Source organism: Temnothorax longispinosus, chromosome 2 (assembly GCF_030848805.1).
Source record: "Temnothorax longispinosus isolate EJ_2023e chromosome 2, Tlon_JGU_v1, whole genome shotgun sequence".
In the NCBI taxonomy this organism is placed as follows: domain Eukaryota; kingdom Metazoa; phylum Arthropoda; class Insecta; order Hymenoptera; family Formicidae; genus Temnothorax; species Temnothorax longispinosus.
The window spans coordinates 348289-369567 of record NC_092359.1 but is presented as its reverse complement, the minus strand read 5'-3'; the positions used below and the strand labels follow the sequence as shown (position 1 = coordinate 369567).

The following is a 21279-nucleotide window of genomic DNA, read 5'->3' as shown; positions in this document are numbered from 1 at the left end:
TCTTTTTAATACAATAATATGTAGTATATATTGTGTTGCATGTATTATCTTAATCGAATCTCTCTATATCCACGCGTAAAGAAGGTCCATGAAAATCAAATATTTCATAGCATAAAACATTGTTACATATTTTTTATAAATTTCTTTTATTTCCTTCGCTCCATTTTACTTGATTATACATCCATTTTTGTTAATTTATTTCACGATATATATACCAAGTAGTAAATATATATTTAATAATTTCATGTCGCCATGTTATTCAATTATTCGATTACAAGTACAGACTGAGAGCGCTAGCATAATCACAGCTTTGCAGTGGATCCTCAGTGCATGCTTAGCATCTTAAATATTTAAGTGTTGAAATTTTAATATACTTGAATATATCTCACATTGTGATATAGTTTGATAAATTGTATCTATTGTTTGCATGCAAATGATGTTTCTGTTTTTAAGGATGCACAATGACTATGTAATTCTGGAAATTCTATACATCAAAATATATTTACATATTATAAGGATATATATGATCTTATTCGTTACAAATTCGATGAGCCAGCAGCGACCATTATCAGTGAAAGCCGCAAAACATGTAGCTTATGCATTTTGTTTCGTAGCTTTATTTAATATTTATATATACTTATATACCATTTTCATCCTCAAGCGTATCGCGTACTTCACCTATCTGTATTGTTTGTTTGTCCCATAAATATTGGCTTGACAGATTGTATCCTTTAGCTGAATTCTAAGTAGAGAAATCTTTTCGTTTTCGTTCTATATGCATAACGAAAAGTACACAACGTCTTCTTATATAGAGTTTTTATTCATTCATTTATTATATTATACATAGATTAAATCGTCTATTATATTGCTATAAGATTCGCGCTTAAGACAAATTTTTTTGACATCGATTGATGGAAATAATACACACTGCTTGGCTGAATTCAGGCCACCTCGCATACTCATTGTGCATCCCTTTTTCTCACTCGATTGTAGCGAGGCATATCTTTGATTTATTTTATATATATAGATATTAGGTCCCATATGTATATATATGGGACCTAATTATCGTATCGCACATTCAAACGCAAAATGACAGCGCATACTACACACGTACATAAGTACTTGGAGCTGAGGATGGAAGACTGCAGAATAACGAGAGTATACAATTTGTTGTAGACAATTATAATATTCTTTCACTTTCATGATATGGTCACTGTACTCATCGTTCCAACATAGTACAGAATAATTGTACAGAAATGTGCGAATTGACGGCATCCATAGCCATTGGTGCATCAGAATGAATATTTGTCGTTTCTATTATCAATTCATACCGGTATATATATTATATGCTGCAGGCCATGAACCATATAAGCTTCGCTTCATCTCTCGAGTTCCGACAAGCGAAAGGCCATACAGACACGGGTTTTAACACAACCGATGTGCCGACGGTCATGATACAGCATGCCCGATGCGTACCTAACGCATATCGAATCGAGCTGGGCAAACAGGCAAAGTCTATTTATTATTAGTCAACCGCTCAATGGATATTGTGTGATGCATACAATCTCAAAAGAAAAAAGAAAAATGACTCCGTTATTCTGTGGTTCTCAAGATTGAGTGTAAATTACTTTTTTAAGAACTTTTACATGTCGAATATTGTGCGTCATCTTCAAGTATACATACGATATGTATATGTGTATATATTGTGTATTATCGCATCCAAATCTATCTATCTATCTATATATATATATATATATATATATATATATATATATGTATGTATGTATATGTATGTATGATTATATAATTATTGAATAGAAAAAATGTCTTCCTGAAATCACAAACATGGAAATCGCCTTACGCACTTAGATATAGCTCTGGTATCTGTGCCTTTTCTAATTCAGTCTGCCTGTAACCATATGCATACTTTACGTCGTCTATCTAAAGAGAAATCTGATATATATTTTTCTTTATATTTTTGTACCATTTTTCACGCCACAAAAGCTGTTTTAGCTTACTAGTCTATACGCCAGGTCGATTGAGCATTTTTATCGAGGTTGATGGCTTAAGTTAATGTTTTTTTGTTTTTTGGGTCCCAAAAAACATTAAAAAACATTAACTTAAGCCATCAACCTCGATAAAAATGCTCAATCGACCTGGCGTATAGACTATACTTGTTTTGCCTTCGTTATAAAGTAACAGTAAAGAATACATGTAAAAACCATTTTACGAAGAGCGATGATAGTTAATGGATGCCTTTCGACGTAAAGTATCTAGCCACTAAAATGATGGGTGTGAATTTAAATACCGAAAGCATATTTTTATGTAACGGCGGATGTGTGACAGGCATTGACAGGCATAGATTATTCTTCTATATTAAAGTTAGCAACTAGTAATCTTGCAAATATGATGAAATGAATTTTATTTGCAAATCAACGATACATATATAAATTAGTACAGAAATTTTTACAACTCCTAAATATTTTGTTTGAAACGAACCTTTTAATTTCTTATTTATATTTTATTGGAGAAAAACACGTTTACTCATGTTCCTTTGTTTTTGTATTATTACTATCTTTATAATACCCTTTTTTCTCTATACTGCCTTTGGAAGATAAGAGCGACAGATGCTTGCTAACGTGAAAGTATATATTCGATCGATAATGATCGATTACGAGTGGTAGAGAATTTCGAGTGTGAGGAAAATGTTATAGTTATACTAACACTAACGAACGAACCAGACAGATTTAATAGATAATAGAGTACATATGATTGTTCGTACTTTGACAGATTTTTTTAAGTGAAGGAGGAAGTCTCGCCTTGTTTCCCCCGAGCTGAAATGAGAGCGAGCCGCATGCAGATATATCGCGCCATGGCAATCGCATCTTCCACGAATGTATTATTTTATTTCGTTTTGATTTTTTCTCTTTTTTTTTCATAAATTACAATGAGGACTAGAATAATATTGTATATCCTGTAACATTATAGTTAATTTTTTCTTTTTTCTTTTTTTTTTTTTTTTTAGGAAAATATGTTGGATAGCAATAATATTTGAGATTCTATCGTGGAATCTATCGTATGATAAAACGTTTGTTATTGCAAATGATTAAAGCATATCTTCCATATTGCATATTTTCATAATATAATATGTAAAATATGTGCTGCTTGTGTTGAAATTGATACCATTGACTAAGTATGATATGATGTAATGTATATGTTACAGTAAAAGCGTAAAATTCTCAGTAAATGTACATTATACTTATTAATAAATACGTCTATACATTTAAATATATACATTTAGTAAATTATTTAAGATTAGAGAAAGTAAAGAACAAAAATAAACATGTTTACTCTTACTCGCAAGTTTATATTCTTATTTAAATTTTAGTAAAAGCGTACTAATTAATACAAACTTTATGCTTGTGTGAATTGCATATCCTGATTAACAAATGGTTTATAAATTGAACTGCATGCAATTTGATACTTTTAATTGAAATAATAACAACGTATTATATCATAATACTTTAAACAAAAATAATTGTTATTCATATACGATATCTAAAATAAATATCTATATCTATATTTAATAAATAATTTTTAATAAAATAGAAAACTAAACAAAGAATTTTTCAAAAATACAAGAAGTTAACAGATATTATGTTATTTAATAAAATGGTTTCTATTTATTGGAACATAGTAAACTATATGTATATAATAGTATTTTAAATTGCATATTGTTCGTATACATTTTTGCTAAATTAGAATAGTAAGGGCATACATTTATTGTATTATAAGTATCAAATTGCCTTCTTTCTTGTCAATTTTAATAGTAAAGTTAGTATATGTATAAATTTACTAGTAACTGTGTACAATTACTGATTTCATGCTTTTACTGTATAACATATATGCTGTTTCCTCTTTTTTTCTTCTTTTTTTTTATATCCAGCATAGATTCCTTTTTTTTCAAAGATAGCGTGGAGTACGTGTCTGGCTTTCGTGTAACGTTATTAATAACTTTATACATTGGCTTCTTGTACTGATTCTTTCACTAAAACGAAATTCAAGGAAATATGTCCTTTAAAATGAATGGATACGTATGTTGTCACATACATATGTATGTATAGATATTGACATAGCTACAACATTTTCTTCCGTAAAATATCTTGTGCAGCTTCATACCTTTTTTTTCTTATTTATAGATAATTTTAAAATTATAATAAATAACGTATTTCTTTGCAAAAATGAAAGAATCTAAACAGGCAAAGGAGCTAATCAACTCTATCTATTTCCAATATTAAGAAGAAACGAGTCTTACAATTTAATATACCTCATACTTTTACATGGTTTTTGAATTGATTCTTATATTTATGTTTTCTAACCAATGTCAATATAATTGCATTTATATTTGAATATTATTTAGCTGACTCAATTTGTTAAAAACAAATACATTTCGATCGAATGAACCCAAATATGGAGATATGTAAAAATATATATATCAGGCATTCCACTTTATCTTTTCTCTTTGATTATAAAGCACTTGTCTTTTAATGCGATTAATAAAAGTATAACTTATTTTTATCAGATATTTTTCATTGTCGAAATTCTGTAAGCAAATAGCAACAGATTAACAAAAATATTCATATGTCTAATATAACAGAATGATTCTTTATTTCTGCAAACTGGCAATTATATATACTGTTCCGACATTGATCTCAAAGCTGACTAATACATTTATGATTAGAGTGCTATTTGATTGCAATGAATGGCAATTCGATTTTACCCACCTTGCTTTAATTTATTCTATTAATAAAATATTCATATGTGTATTGTATAAATTATTGAGAACGCGACATATAATCGAACACATCGTTATTTGAACAAAGCAGGCCATAATTAATTGGTACTTCATTTATTTGTATATTGATTAATGTATCCTAATCTATATACATTATATCATTATTTAATTATTAGAAATATACAATATTTAAGCACGTATATCTTTGATAATCTCACTGTATAACAATAAAGATAAATGGTAATGCTGATTTCTTATTAAAGAGCAATGCTGTGCTTAGTACAATGTAATATTAAAAATCCGATTAAATTAACTGTCATTTATAATAGCTTTTACCCAAGATTACTTTTTATAAATGTCATATTTATCATATGTAGAAATATATATATATATATTATATATATATATATTTTTTTTTTAATATATAAGAAATCATACTTATCTATCATATTTTTAATTAAAAAAAAAATACAGAAGCAAGGTATTACGCATAATCCTTTACAGTATAAGGCATAGCGATTAAAAATATTAATAATCTGCAATCTGGCTTTATTTCAATACTAAGTACAGGTATTGTCTTTGCGCATATAATAAATTTGAGAATTGTGATCATGTGTTACCCCAATATCGCAGATACGTGCCTTCTCCTATATAATATTGTGTATTTCAAATATCTCGTTACACGATAGATCAATTGCACTAATCCTTCCACAGTCATTGCCAGTAGCATTTATTAATAATATCTGGTCAACGCAAATAGCATCTACATTTATACGGCAAATAACTATTATTATACGTTTATTAACGCGAATCATGGCGTATTCTGTAGAGTGGCCTTGAGCTGCTTAAAAATATGTTATCCTACTTGTAGCAAATCAGAGAAGTTTTATCATCTCTGATCTTTTAAGACATTGATGATTTTTTTATATTCTTTTGTATAAAGGATATTTAAAAAATCGTATATACTATTTACTTCTATTGTATGATATAAAATATATTTCCAATTAACTTTTTATTTACAATTAATGAGATTGCACAATTAATGTATCCCGATATATTTAGTATTTTGATATAATATATTTTCAACGAATGTTTAAAATCGTCATTACTAGGATTTGTTTTTGTATTTGTCACATGTTTATCGATATTCGGATACATAAGTGATATTAGAAAGTTATAAAAGTAATAAAATGTAATATCTAAGGTCACCTAATAAACTAATGTATATGAAAATAAGAGAAGCGAAAAGAGAGAAAGAAACAATATTGAACAATTAAAGAAGAGAGTGAGAGAGGGAGGGAGAGAGAGAAAGAGAGAGAGAGAGAGAGAGAGAGAGAGAGACCACGTCATATTAAAATATCAAAACATGAATTTAAAAACATTTGTTTGCAATTTATATAATATAACATGTCTTTAAGTGATTATGCTCTTTGCTGCACTCCAACTGCGTGCCCGTCCAAGCATCCAAAGTGGATCCTTAGGATATTCAATTAATTATAGTCAATCTATTATTTAAAAAACCTAATTTAGAAATTCTAATTTAGATTTTACGTTATGGAGGGCAGTAAATAGCTCATAATACATAAACAAGATAGAAATATTATTTAATAATTTTAAGGAGCAATAATAGTAATAATTTCGCATTAATAAATATGTCAGAAATGTCTTGTATATGTTGTATTAATTTATTTCTAAATCCTTGTATACATGAAAAAGAACATTTTTGCCTGTGCGAGAATACGTCTTATAGCGTTCATGATGCATGTAACTCGATAGGAATGTGTTATGTGTGAATTGAACTCTTTTTGTACATTTACGCAACACGATCATAATTTATCCCTTGATACACCGTATTAGGAATCAAATATTATTTTAGAAAAAGAACCACGATCGCAATTTGCATCACTTAATTACTTCGAGAAATAAAATTGATCTTTCTTCAAACAATAAACGCTTATATTCGCTATGAGATTTCACGTCAGCATTACACGCTCTTGTGTTTTAGTTTATTTTTATATAAAAATTTATGTGTAATTTTGAAAATGTCATTATGCCATTCCCATCAGAGATTTTCTAAGCTCATCACACATCATAACTTTCTGTGTCGTAATCAGTGTGCAATGGTGACAGGATGGTGATGGTTGTTATACATATGACAATTTGATTAATTTATCATGTTCAGTGTTTGTTAGCAACTGCCTTTGTTTTGTTATTTCAGCCCCATGGACCCATCCGTACCCCCCAAGCACCCAGTAGTGAGGTACGTTGCTACATACCATAATACCACTATCCGTATTCTCTTCATTTTCAATTTCTCTCACTCATTTATTCCTTGATTTTTCGTACATCCAACTTTCTGTTCGTCGGTCATTAACGACACGTGTGGCGGGTTACTTACATTCGCGTTTAAATCGAGTACGATATTTGACGATGCGCACGTCTACGATGATCTTTGTGTGATATAACATGTATATTTCGTGAGATGGCTCGTCAATTGTCCGTCAAAAATATTTGTTTTTAATTATCATTTTATTATATCGTAAGAATATCCTAAGATTTGATATCGTTATGAGATAGTAATCTAATATGTATCCAGAATTGCAATAATTCACATATAACTTTTGTCTTTTGTACAACTCATTTTTAAGTGTTTTTTACTATATAAATGTAAATATACGTATGCACCACTAAAGTTGTAATTAAATAATATATTTATGATATAAATGATTTGCATGTCACGCATGTATGTTACAACTCTCCATAGGGTTTGATTCTGGATGAATTTCCATTTTACATTTATGTTTTACATTATGTTATCTACCGACAGCTTGCAAGGATTTTAGCACAACGATTTTATATAGTAGAATCTCTTTTAATCGGGTTAAGAATTTACTTTTACGCCGCAATTGCAAGCTTGAAGCATCAATGTACAACATCACATTCTGCACCAGATCTACCATTTTACATAACTCGATACATTTTGTTACTTTTGATTTGACTCGTATATGCATAAAAACATATTACAATTTCTAACAATAGATAAAAGCAATACCCGTGAGAGATATTCGGACAAATTCCGAGAGAAAACGTAAATTACCGTTAGATAAAAAAGAATATGCAAGGTAGCAAGTAGAAGCATATTTCAGAATTTCGCTAAATCATTTAGCGAAAGTTTTTTTTTTTTTTTTTTTTTTTTTTTTTTTTTTTTGCCGCAGTTGGATTTACCGCCGTATTAAATTTATTCGTAATTGTAAAATCTGTACCGTTGGAATTGCTTTAGAGTAATTGAACGGGTTTAAGATATCTTTTTGTTACAGCGGAGCTACCACTAACGACGAACAGGTCAAGCCGCGCAGTCTACGTTTCACATGGAGTATGAAGACTACCAGTAGTCGAGATCCTAACGAAATAATGTCCGAGATCCGAAAGGTATTGAAAAAGAGACGCACGTTTTTATGTTAACGTGAATATCACGCGATCGAAAACGCGTACAATAATATATCATACTTTGTACGATATAAGTTAATGCAAATGTTTATATACGGGAGACAAAAGGCTATTAGCTTATCAGACTATTGTTCCAGGTGTTGGACGCTAACAAATGCCAGTACGAGCAACGCGAGCGGTTTCTATTGCTGTGCGCGCACGGCGAGGCGGCGACGGATAGCCAAGTGCAGTGGGAGATCGAGGTCTGCAAGCTGCCACGACTTTCCCTGAACGGGGTGCGATTCAAGCGTATCTCCGGCACGTCAATCGGTTTTAAAAATATCGCCAGCAAAATCGCGAACGAGCTCAAGCTGTGACTGTCGGCCACGGGCGCCCTAGCCGCCAATCGCGCCAATCCATAACGACCTCGTGAGCGTAGCCACCAAGTGGCGGTGGTCACCGAGGAGTTTTACTCTTGTTTCTTCTTCTGGGACTCCGACTCCGACTCCGATACCCAAGAAATATTCGTTTAAACGCGATTCCTCCGTCCCAGTCTCGACGAACGTCATCGTCAGGTGAGAGGGAAAAGAGAGGAAAAGAAAGAAAGAGAGAAATCTTCTCACGTCGTCTTCGTCGTCGTCTCCTCTGCGTTGGAGGTACCGTTAATAAACGATTCGTCGAAAAAAGTCCGAAACTGTGATCCGTGACGGCTAAATACGTATTCAAATACTCCTGAGTGCCAAAATGGAGAACTAGATCGGGTCTTCGTAATGTTTCGCGAACGAGAAAAAGAGAGAAAGAGAGTGAGAGAGAAAGAACGAATGATAAGGGACAAACGGACCAGCTGACCTGATCAACCGTACAAAAAAGCTGGCATTAGACACAATAATCTACGTTTATTAGTTTTGAATTTTCGTTATCGATAACAAAGAAATGTGCATCCGAGCGAAAATAATCAGTCGTGCTTACAGGTTGATCTGCCTTCCCAATTTTCGAAGAATCTATCATATCTATCATGAAGTATCGCTTCATTTTTCAAACAGTATTACGTATTATGTTTTGTGTTATTCTTGACGTTGAAGGTATCTGCATTCAAATTGATATATCCTTAGAATGTTGAACACTTATCGCGTATTATCTGAAGGATTAAAGTAGAATCGATGCAATCGGATTGTTAAATGTGCCTAATAAAACATTTCTCATATCGATTTTGTTTCTCATGGCGACAGCGTTCCTTGTACAATAAAATATAACGCGAAGATAAAAGAATAGAGGCAGTGCATCTACAACGTCAAGAGATTTCTCTGTAACTTCCTGTTTTCTCAGTCTCATATCTTATATGTAAAATTTTACACAAACGGAGGTTTTACCTGTAAATAATTTGACAAATTTACAGAACCGATATGTGTTGCGTTCTGTATCGACGAGAATCCATCATCATTTGTAATGTATTAGCGCCGTAAATGTATAATGAATTGAATTCTTTTAATGTTGCATTCTGTGCAACCGTTTATTCTTTTCGAACATTTTTATGACACTTTACTTTTTTTATCTGTAGTATAAGTTTGAAAATACGCAGCACTATAGACATTAGCCAATTATGATTAAAACATGTAATAATTATTATTAATATTTTTATTTTTTATCATAGACAACAACACAGTATATATATATAAATATATAGTATACAGAATGCTATAAAGGTAGAAGCAGAGAAAATAACAATTTAGAAATATCATCGAGTTATTACTCGTGTTTCATGTGAATAATACACACATTTCATCATTCTCAAAATTGGAATTATAAATCTAAACTACATCAGTAATAACAAGATCTGTTATTTCTACGAGAAATATGATAATATTAAATTTAAGTATTATAATTGGCTATATTGTACTATTTAATCCTTTCATTCAGAAGTATTTGCAGTTGAATGAAATAAAATTAGGGATTACCGTAGAAGCGAACTAGAGACTTGGTGTATATAGTATATATTACGAAGGTACTAAAAATTAACGAGAAGAGAGAGAAAGAAAGAAAGAGAGAGAGAGAGAGAGAGAACCTCACACCAAAATCATAAAATACATTTTGGAACTCAAGTATCGCAAACTTTTTATATTTGCCTAAGATTAATGAAGTATGTTATTAAAATAGGCAATGGCTAATTTATTTACATACTATAAACTCAATGATTTTTCACATTTCTAACACTTGCTACACTGAGAAATACAGAGTAACTTCAGCGCGTCAACACGACGTACGATCGCGATACGTCGTGTTGCGGATCATGAAACGACTGATAGCAACTAAGTATCGGCGCCAATTGTCCGTTACATCTTGACAAAAATTCTAAGTAAATGATTAACGCAGCACTGGCATCGGGACTTACCTTCTTTGTGCATAACCATACCAGTTTCGTGTCATCGTGTCGGATTACTTCATGAACCAATAAGCGAGATAATGTAATATAATGATGTAGTAATAATGTTATCGATTTACAAGAAGAGGCAACTTAGATGCAAACATTCACACACCTCTCTAAGAGGAAGGGTGGGAGGGAGAGAGAGAGAGATCCAATCACTTTTAGGAAATTAGACAGAGGATAATGATCGTTTTCTTTTTTCCATTTGTTCCTACATCAATCAGAATTAGTATCCTGAGTACAATATCGAGCATCATTATCACCGTGTAAAATAAAAAGAAAAAGATTATAATCCAGAGCGGCCGTTGTAAATGACTCTATAGAGATACACACACACCCACACACACACACACACACACACAAATATGAATTATTATTATTATTATTATCATTATTATTATTATTAATGTTAACGTAAGATCCTTCAGATAGCATTAATAATACACACATCCCTGACATATAGACGAATTAATTATCTATCGTAATCTATACATAAATCCACCCTTCGCCCGCTTGCTTTACGAAATAAATGTATAAATTAATGATCGATGCTTAAGTGAAGAAGAAGATATAAATCTAAAGACATTCTTGATTTTAACGCGTGAAAGAAGGATTTATTGAGAGACAATTAGAATCGCGGAGCTACACGGGCGACGCTTGGAATCGAATTTGGCGTAATGCCGGGGGGGAAAGCTTTCTTGTGATTTTTTTTGTATGTAATTACCGCGAAAGAATATAGTACTCCCGCAGTTGTCGCCCGCGTGGCTGCGCGTGACGAGTGACGACTACTCGACAACTCGACGCGCACATAACACACATACGTGAATTACGTACATACACACGTCGGTCTCTGTAGATAGGTACATACATATACAGCTTTGCTAAGTGTTTTCTGGTGATCGGTATCTAGCCAAAATGTAGCAAAACGTTTATAATAAAATGGTAACACGCATTGTTTCCCAATTGAGATTCCTATCAAACGCGCGAGCTCCGCCCTCGCCACCACACGATCGAGTATTGGATATGTTTTCTTTTCTTTTCTTTCTTTCGACTCCGCATTGTCCGCATTGTCCGCAACTCTGCGAAAAGCTGTGCCGACCCGGTGCCAACCCATGCCGACTTGTGCAGAGTCCGATATCGCATGAGATTCCTTTCCCACAATCGTGAAGAAAAAGGGAGTGGACTCGGTGGACGCGCATTCCTTTCTAAGTTCTAATGCTGCCAATTAATGTGTATATGTACATACATATAATTACGATATTACGATGTGTATAAATATGGACAACGTTTCACTTGAGAAGCAGGACCGTTGGTTGTCATATGCTTCTTGCAATTAGAGTTAGACGACATTGTTACGACGGATGTCTAGTCGTAAAGTTTCTAATATTATACAAGTTTCTCCTCTACATTCGAGTTAAATTTGCAAAAGTACAAAAACCAGACGACGATTTAAGAAGAAAAGTAAATATTGTATTGGATCTTAAAAATATTGCTGATACAATATCAATGTTACAAAATAAAATTGCATTTATTTGGACTCGAAGACCATTGAAGACCATTGTTTGCGGGTATAAGAGGATCGGAAATATTTCGAGAAACATTCGTTAGATCGCACAAATGGATTTCCCATGAGTGTTTTTTGAATTCATTTCTACTCTACTTTCATATAATATACGTCTTATCAGGATTTTATAACGAATTCAGTCAATCTCGCTACTTGCTTCAATTAGCGAGATATAAAGGTAATTTTTTTTAAATTTGCGTATATAAACAATATGTATCAGGTAATTAATTGCAAACTAACAAAAATGTTAAAAAAATTGCTGCTGTTTTTAAAATTGTGGTTTTATTTCTAATACAGTCAATACAGATAAAAAGGGAATTTTGATTAGTTTTGTTACATGATTAAAAGTCATTACTCAAAAAAATTCAAGATTGAAATTGTAGACTAGAAAAAGAAAACTGAATTAAATTCTATATATTTCAAATCGCTATTTCGAAACTGCCCGTCTCGTTCCGATTGGTCGAATCTCGATGTCCAGCCTGCAATTTTTAAGTGAGTCGATGTCGATACGGGCTTCAGTGGCTTCAGTGGCTTTAGTAGCTTCCAGTAGCTTCGCGAGTAATTTTTCGACATTTCCTACTGTTTCCGACCATCGGCCATCGGCCGTGATTGGTCGTCATGACGCTGCAGCAACGCGCTTGTGGTCTTGTGATTTTTCGCCGATTTCAAGGTACCATTCAGTATCTACTTATGCAGACATCGTACGGAGACCATCACTGGACGCCGCCTAAAGGTTAGCATATCTACATCGATACCGTTCGTCAGCTGACCGTTACCAAACTGTACCAAACGTTACCGACTTCCGACTTGGCGAACAAGATTAAGTGGATTAAGGTTTCGTTCACATCGCGCGATTAAGCTCGTCGGAGTCGGGAGTCATATACATTTATTATACATAAATAATTTTCAAATTCTAATATTATTTAAAAAAATGAACAATTATCATAATATATTTAATTTATTTCATTACTATATGAATTTGTTAGACTATCGCACTATATTATTGTGTCCATGAAGAGATTAATTAAGTAAGCTCGACTCGACTTGACGATGGTACGCTCGGTTGCCTCTGTCTCAGGGCACGTCGACCCGGACGAATCCGATATGGAGACGGCCTTGCGCGAGACTCGAGAAGAGGCTGGCTTCGTGCCGAACGATCTCAAGATCTTCGAGGACGCTAGGCACGAGATGACGTACGAAGTAAAGGGGAGACCGAAAATCGTCATCTATTGGCTGGCGGAGCTGCTTAATCCGGACAAGCCCGTGAGATTGTCGGACGAGCATCAGGCGTTCGACTGGCTCCCGTTGCGCGAGGCATGTGATCGCGCGAGATACGACGAGATGCGGAAAGCGCTCAACGAATTCGATAAATACGTATCGCGAAATCTTGCATAGGTGCCGTACGTTAGGTTTCGTCTCGACAGAGAGAGAGAGAGAGAGAGAGAGAGAGAGAGAAACATATATTTATCTTGTCCAGTCATTTCTAATAATGTAAATTCGTAAATACTACTTCTACATTCAATGAAAGCAAACCTTTCGATTTAAAATTGCTTTAAAAATGGTGTTATCGATGTATCACCTGTATCAAGACCGTCAGGACTGTCCCCGCGCGAGGCCTGTTCGTTTTAGCTGAACTTGTTGCACGGTTGTTCTCTCCAATGTGAAAAGAAAAAGAGGAAAGACGAGCCGTGCAACAAGTTCAGCTAAAACGAACAGGCCAAGATGAGTCAGATCTATCGTAGGCGAGAATTGGTTGCTATGGGAGCCTAGCTTTCCAGCAAGCGACACAAGTCGACACAAGTATCGTTTTATCTCTGTTACTTATTACCAAAAAAGAAAGATAAAACGATGCTTGTGTCGCTTGCTGGAAAGCTCCCTACGTACCCAGCAACCCCAGGTCCCAGGTCCTTATCGGTGCTGTGAACTCATGTGAACTGTGACTCATCAGACTCATTGTCAGCCCAAACTCCAAAGTTAATTCGCAGAAGTTTGAGCTTGGAGCGGTAATTAGTCACACACATTAACCATAATGGATAACGTTGTACGAAGTCTACGATCTTTTCTGCAATATTGGTACTTCCGATATACGCTCGTTACTGAACTATACATGGTAGAGAAGTGGGAAAGGAATTTTATCAGTATCCTTTTTTTTATTTATTACGACCATCAGAACCTTTAGATATATTCGACTCAAAATATCTCGACATTAACTAAATCGAGTTTTATGCGTAATAATGTAAAGTGATAAGTCGCATAGATAACATATAACAATAATAAGCCATTACAATACACGTAGTATAATATTGAATTTTGCAATTGTACACGTAAGACGTTACCCATCATTTCTAACCTTTTTCTGTGAGCAAAATCTATATTTTTCTTACATTAGTATAACAGACATTTTTCTTGTGGTACTATTCTCTCTCTTCTTCGTCTTCAACTACAAAGTACTGCTACCAGTCACGCAATACGTTGTTGGAAATTAATTACGATTGTTAGTCTAGTGCAATTTGTAAAAATTACGTTCCAATGAATTCCACTTGTAAAACACTACTGTAATTATGTGAAATATACTAAAAATAACTAAAATAAGTCCTGAATTAATCGTTACATTAAATTTAGCATGCCATGGAATTTAGATACATAGGGATGCGATAAGTATGTATTATTAAGAACAAATGGAAGCTAAGAATTACATTGAAATCTTTGTTTTATCTCAAGCAATCTAGCAAAATTATGTTGAAATATTTCTTTTTTTGTATTTTGTTTTGCTGATACAAAAGCATGAAAATATAAATTTGTCAAGATCGCATTTTTAATAAATTAATTTATCCATCCATGTATAGAATCGCGTGTTTACGATAGCCCAAGATGAGTAGTTCCTATTATCAAAGAAAATATTACGCAAATTGTGTAAGTAGTTGACTGTAGTTGGTCGTTTTCCTTAAAAATGTATGCAATATGATCGCTGTATCAGGAATCGAGACACGAGTAAAATATACACGTAATAAATATTAAATTTTTATTATTTTTTTTTTTAATATTAAGTTCATTATACGAATAACCATTAACCAATACTTTTAACAATTTCTATAATATTATATACTTCGCAAATTTATCAATATTCAATGATTTGCATTGTTACTCCAAATTCAATTCACTGCATCTGATATTAACTCCACGTGTCGAAATTTAAAGAATTTACACAAATTATAGATTTTTGTATCTGGCAATGAGAAACATCAACACAGACAGCTTTTACCTAATATTTAACATTATAAATAGGCACAATAGGAGTAATACGAACCAGATTTTGCAATGACTCTTTCTTCCACTCTTTTTTTTCTTTCGTAACTTTAACTACGTATGAAGATTAAAACTATGACGACATCATAGTTTTGTAATAATAAAGACTAAATTGCCGCGCCTTTCAGGCATAAGTTTTGGTATCGTTCTATAAAAATTATCAATATACAAACTGTTCCTGTAACTTTAATTAAAATTAAATTATACATGTTCAAAATAATAATTAAAAAATAATGTAGTTAGGAATAAAATAAAGAAATAAGTTTAGTAGTATAATAATAAGAACAATAGCAATGATATTGAAGTTTACATAATACACGATTTCGCAATACACTGTGCGAGTGTAAGAAGCACTGCCATCCTGATGTATTTAGTATTTACATAGAGGATTACTAAACTTCGCCAAGTGAACATAGGCACTTGTCGCGCCTAAAATCACACAAGTTCAATCTTTTCTCTTTTCATTTTTTTTTTTTTTTTTTTTTTTAATTATATACTACGCCATCTCCCTCGGTATCTATTATCGCTTAAGACGAATACAATGCTTTTATTGCTAATATTGCAATGATATTCTGTATAACTGTGTGTCGGAGTCATGATATTCCTGGTATTACAATGTTGGATGCATGTACCGCTCGCATTTGATACGGCAGTACAACTGTAAATATAGATAACGAAACATAATTATGCAACATATAATAAAATTCTATCGAATATTAATACGAAGAGATTCATATCGGTAAACATGATATGGATCTACAGTCCATGTGCGAATCGTTTTCTGTGTCTAATCGCCTGACTCGCACTCTCTGCTTATAGTGGTACTCTTTGAGATAGCTCTTAAGTGTCTTTGGCAACTGCAGCTTGTTTATGCCATCATACGTTGTTCGCGTGGTTATCACCGCTCTGCACAGATGCTGCAGCGGAAATGCGAAATTGCGATGCAACGGAATAGTGAGCATGGGCTCGAAAAACATACAACACGAGGGGTCCTTGTAATGTTCGATTAAACCGCATACCTGTAAAACGGATATGGTATAAACAGATCATGAATTATACTGGATAATAGATAATTATATTTGTATATTGATTATCAAAATAAAATGAAAATACGAAATAAATATGAACAAATATACGTACTGTTTCGGAAGCGTAAACTCCTGGATCATGCGAATCAAAACTAAACTTATGGTTCCATTGCTCGATCCGTGCGTGTAACGAGCGTCCATATTTACGGAAGCTCACAGAAAACAAGAACTCCTCCTGCGCGGAATCTCGGAGTAAGAAAGTACCCTCTTGCTTACCCTCCAATAAACGTTCTGCCTCATAACGATCCATCTTACCCCAATAGAAGGAGCAAGCTGTAATCGACCTTAAGTCTGGTACGAGACAATGGACATAATCGACCTGCATTATGAAATTGTAAAGGAATGAATATAGAGCATGATTTATAAACGGGTATCAATACTTCAGGAGATGACTGTATGTATACTAGAAAAAAAATTTAACTTTTGACAGGTAACGTGGGGTCTGTCAGACCCCAGCGAGGGTTTGCGGCACTTGTGGCAGGACCATAATATGGAGTCTGAGTGACTTAATTGTTATTTAAAGTCTAAGAAATAAAAAATATTTTTAATTTGATTCATTGTTCTATTAATATATGAATTATTTAACAGATTTAAGGTTATATTCTCCAATAGAGAATTGGTTGTGACATTTTTTAGTGATCCAACAAATCCACATGACTCGCCGTGCAACTTTTACCCACGTTACCTGTCGAAAGTTAAAAAATGTATAAATTTGTATAAACGTAACACATACCGTGTACCTTCTGCCGCAATTAAATTTTTATTTTCCCATTTTTTGCATATAGTTTGTATAGATATAGAAGATTACACAAAACTTGTAAAAAATTGTACACTATTTTTTATAAAAATTTTCTACTAATAAAATTACTGTTAAATATATCTATTCTCTATCTTATATAATATGTTTAAAGTTATTAAATGAGATAAACTACTTTTTCGAATTAAAAAATATTGTTTAACTGGCATGAGTTAGCTGGCAAGACTGCTCGATATTAGGCTTTGACAGCAAGATTAAACATTAAATAAACGTTAGATCAAATCAAAATGTATTTGTAGCACAAGGTTTGTTCAATGTGGCTGAACTTGTTGCACTAGTGCGGAAAGTGTGCATTGAAGCAAATGTAATGGTATAAAAACTGATGCACAAACTGTAATGTATATAACCTCCATGTTTATATATTATTATTATTTTAATTTCTTTAGCATGTGTAAATTGATCTCCTCCTAAAGTATTGATATGCATTTATAACTTATTCTTATATGAATCGATTATTTAAAAAACATAAATTTAATCAGTGACATAAAGAAGCTTACCTGCGTATGCGCGGGTCTCTCAATATTTGGAATTAACGTAAAGTCGATCTGGGATAAGGCTGTAAGAGCAGCAGCTTGAATACCGGCATGTGCTTGGAACAATGCCGCCAAACTGTCCACCGTTATTCCGTTAGGATGAACTTGTATTCCCATAGGATAATTAGGCCTATAACCGGGAGGAGGCTCGACGCCTTCCTCCATCTCTCGAGCGCGCTGCATTCGAGCGCGTTCGTCGCAATCCTTTTAACAAAGACAAAACAAAACCATTAATATATAGAGTGAAAGCAAGTCTTTAAGTTTCTCTTCAGTCTTCAAAAGCGATCAAGAGATAAGAACGTACTTCCATAGGAAATTCTTCGGGGTTAAATCGCGATAAATCAATTACAGGACTCGGTGGCAAAGGCCCGAGAACGGGACTTTGCGGAGCGGATCGACTATTAAACACGATGCCCGCACCCATGGGATGTTCCTCGGTTCTCCTATAACCGGTACAGATGCAATCAGAGTTACCATTCCCTTGGCCGGGAATAATGTCAGTGTTTTTTGAGCTTTTGCTCTTGGCGCAATTAAATTTCAATACCCAGTTGCTACGTTTCTTTTTAGACGATAAAACGTGATTGCATATTGGGCTTTGATCCTTGTTGCGCTGTTTATCTAACGTGAGAGCGAACAAATTTGAGTTATCACTGCACACACATACTTGATAAGCAACAGAATTACGATGAATATGCGAGAAATGAATTTGATACATACTTTTTCGCTTTCCAAATGACAAAGTTTTGGAGGATCTTCTTAAAGGTGGATTTACAGGACTATCTTCGGAACTGCTACTACTGTTGCTACCACCAGAACTACCGCAGCATACTTCCTGTTGTTGTCTGAATGATGGCTCGCACGCAACGTTACCATTGTTACAAATTTGCTTTGTATCCTGAGTTTCGACAGGTTGACTATACAAAGATTCGAATCTAGTATTATGGTTGTCTACATCTAAGTTTAAACGATCGTTGTCCAAATTCGCTTCTAATTTACATTCTGGTCTGTTCGGCAGTATATTAGGATTCGTTACAGGTACATTGCCATTAGTCTCGTTTTCAGGCAAACTTTCATTGCCGTCTCGATTCACCATTTCCAAGGGCAACGGGTGACCAAGCGCATTAGCGCATATCTCGGTAGGCTGTCTTTCACCATCCATTCTAAACAAGTCTCTGAGACTAGCAAAGTGCTGTCCCATTATTAATTTGCATGGCAGGCATTTTATCGCCTTAACGATCCGTCGTCTACGCCATGATTGTAGAAACTATTCAAGACACACGTAGCAATCTCTAATTTGGCATAATGCCCTAACTTTTCACAGATTTTATATCCACCTAGCCACATGGAGGACGTTCCGTCAAAGAATGCAATGGGTTTCTTGCATTTTCACCTGTATTAATAATAAAAATCACTGTGTAACGTATCTACTAGAGAAATATTTATTTGTGATATACTTATTTATAGTTTTGGTACGGTACGTAATAGATATCTATATATGTACTCGAATAAATGATTCATGCTGTTTAGTATCTCGAAATGAATTGAGGAGTAAATATACGTTTCACACATTAGCAGCACATTCTCGCCGTATTATTGAGCCTAGTACAAATACTGTATCACGCGTGATGATCTTGGATGATAAACGATACCTCGAAAAAAATGACAGGCCGAGTCTAAATTTGATCGTCATTAACACTGGTGTAGTACAATTACATCAATTACTTATCGTGCGTGATCGATAGGATGATTCATCTCACGCACAGATTTCGTTATCGTTATTAAAAAAAACAGAGAGAGGTAATAAAATGGTGATAACAGGCTCTTGAAAAAGTATCAAGTGATCCCTGACTGGTAGGAGCAGCCGGAGCAGGTCGAAACATGTTTAAACGAGTTACGTACGGGACAAGTGGACAACTAGCGAGCTGCGAGAGTAGAGACCCGCAGAGCGAACGCACGTCTGGATTTTACATCACGACGACACCACCGCTAAGAATACACCGACGACACCACGGAAATTATGCTTTCCACCGCGACGTGACGACGTGACGACGTGACTCCTCGTCGACCATCGAACTCAGGCAACCAGAATTGTCAAAACACGTCCCGAGTGTCCCGACGAATCGTCAGCCATTTTCCCTAATTGTGACAGGCCATGGAGTACACGTGCGCCATAGAGTACCGACCTACCAAAAAAAAATCGCGATCGTTCAGGTTCAGGTTCGGTTTTTAAGCCAACGACACACGACACCGATAATTGCAATGTAGCCAATTAATACAAATGCTGCGTGCATTTCAAGCAATTTGCAATCGGGATCACATGCGAATTAGTACGAGAATTTGCATTCTGCGAAACACTTATGAAAGGATTGGCTTTCTTAGATAATAACGCGCGCGTGGACGTTGGACTTCAGAAGATACAAATATATTTTTTTTAGATTTTTACATTAATATGATGCTTTTATTAGTTAATAATTGCGTATTAATTAAACAAATAAATTAGCTAACAAGTTATTTGCATTATAATGTTATTTTGTATTGTAAGATACTATTTCGAGAAAAATTTGCGTTATGGATTATCTTATTTTGCTTATGTTTTATCGCGGAAATTATTTGGAATTAAAACGAATATAATTAATAAAAAGAACAATAATTCAACAAAATGTGTATTTTAAAGTCGGTTTATAATTAGAGAAAAAGCTGGATTTGATTACGCGTGAGATGCACGAAACATAATAAAAATTGTTAAAAGTACATATTCTCTATTAAGAGATTTGGCGAAAATGGCGATTCTCGGTGTCAAAACCTCCGTTTAAATCGACAAAAGTATTAGCATAGCATGTTAGGCAAAGAGGTTCACGGAGGTATTCTAAACGAGGGTGTTGCCTCCCCACATTGCCTCCGCTTAGTCACGCTGCTATTGGTCAGAGCGCGGGAGCCTCTGACCCCTCTAAGCATACCCGCCAGCGCTCTGATTGGCCATGGGAGGGGCATCCGGGCCGCGCGCCGTTCCGACGGCATGGCGGCAGTGGGTAATAAGTGGGGGTAGGCGTGCCGCTGCTCGAATATCTAATGCAACCTCCTCGCTCATCATGCTTCCCGCGTAACAGGAGCGATTTCTGAGGAATTACAAACGACTGCAAACTCGTTTTGCCGCTGCGCGCTGCTCGAATATCTAATGCAACCTCCTCGCTCATCATGCTTCCCGCGTAACAGGAGCGATTTCTGAAGAATTAAAGATGACTCCAAACTCGAGATTCGCGCTTTCCTCATAACCCAAAATTATTTTTCTCAAATTTTTATGATCTTTCAAGCGTCTCGACGAATACAT

The 21279-nt window shown here is 34.3% G+C and overlaps 3 protein-coding genes across 17 annotated transcripts in view; 2 read left to right on the top strand and 1 right to left on the bottom strand.

Annotated features, from left to right (window-relative positions):
• The window catches only part of LOC139808477 (serine/threonine-protein kinase MARK2), an 83857-nt gene extending 72251 nt beyond the window's left edge, over positions 1–11606 (top strand). For 10 of the 15 annotated variants that reach the window (XM_071770513.1, XM_071770522.1, XM_071770509.1 and 7 more), the window contains 3 exons: positions 7014–7055; positions 8113–8224; positions 8380–11606. In XM_071770513.1, coding sequence (XP_071626614.1) covers positions 7014–7055; positions 8113–8224; positions 8380–8598 — 373 coding nt within the window. In that variant the 3' untranslated portion in view covers positions 8599–11606. Of the gene's footprint in view, positions 1–1355; positions 2495–2790; positions 6467–7013; positions 7056–8112; positions 8225–8379 lie in introns of those variants that run through there. The other 5 variants (XM_071770518.1, XM_071770524.1, XM_071770523.1 and 2 more) reach the window with 3 other exon arrangements.
• An 877-nt stretch (positions 11607–12483) lies between these two features.
• On the top strand, positions 12484–14799 carry Apf (purine phosphoribosyltransferase family protein Apf). The gene is made up of 3 exons (XM_071770529.1): positions 12484–12940; positions 13286–14345; positions 14605–14799. The coding sequence occupies exons 1-2, from the start codon at positions 12826–12828 to the stop codon at positions 13600–13602; spliced, it is 432 nt and encodes a 143-aa protein (XP_071626630.1). The 5' UTR covers positions 12484–12825; the 3' UTR covers positions 13603–14345; positions 14605–14799.
• Positions 14800–15683: 884 nt separating this feature from the next.
• On the bottom strand, positions 15684–20100 carry Socs36e (Suppressor of cytokine signaling at 36E). The gene is made up of 6 exons (XM_071770526.1): positions 19851–20100; positions 18669–19341; positions 18256–18569; positions 17916–18155; positions 16654–16920; positions 15684–16532 (listed from the first exon to the last, which is right to left on the bottom strand). The coding sequence occupies exons 2-6, from the start codon at positions 19147–19149 to the stop codon at positions 16245–16247; spliced, it is 1590 nt and encodes a 529-aa protein (XP_071626627.1). The 5' UTR covers positions 19150–19341; positions 19851–20100; the 3' UTR covers positions 15684–16244.
• Between the last annotated feature and the right edge of the window lie 1179 nt (positions 20101–21279).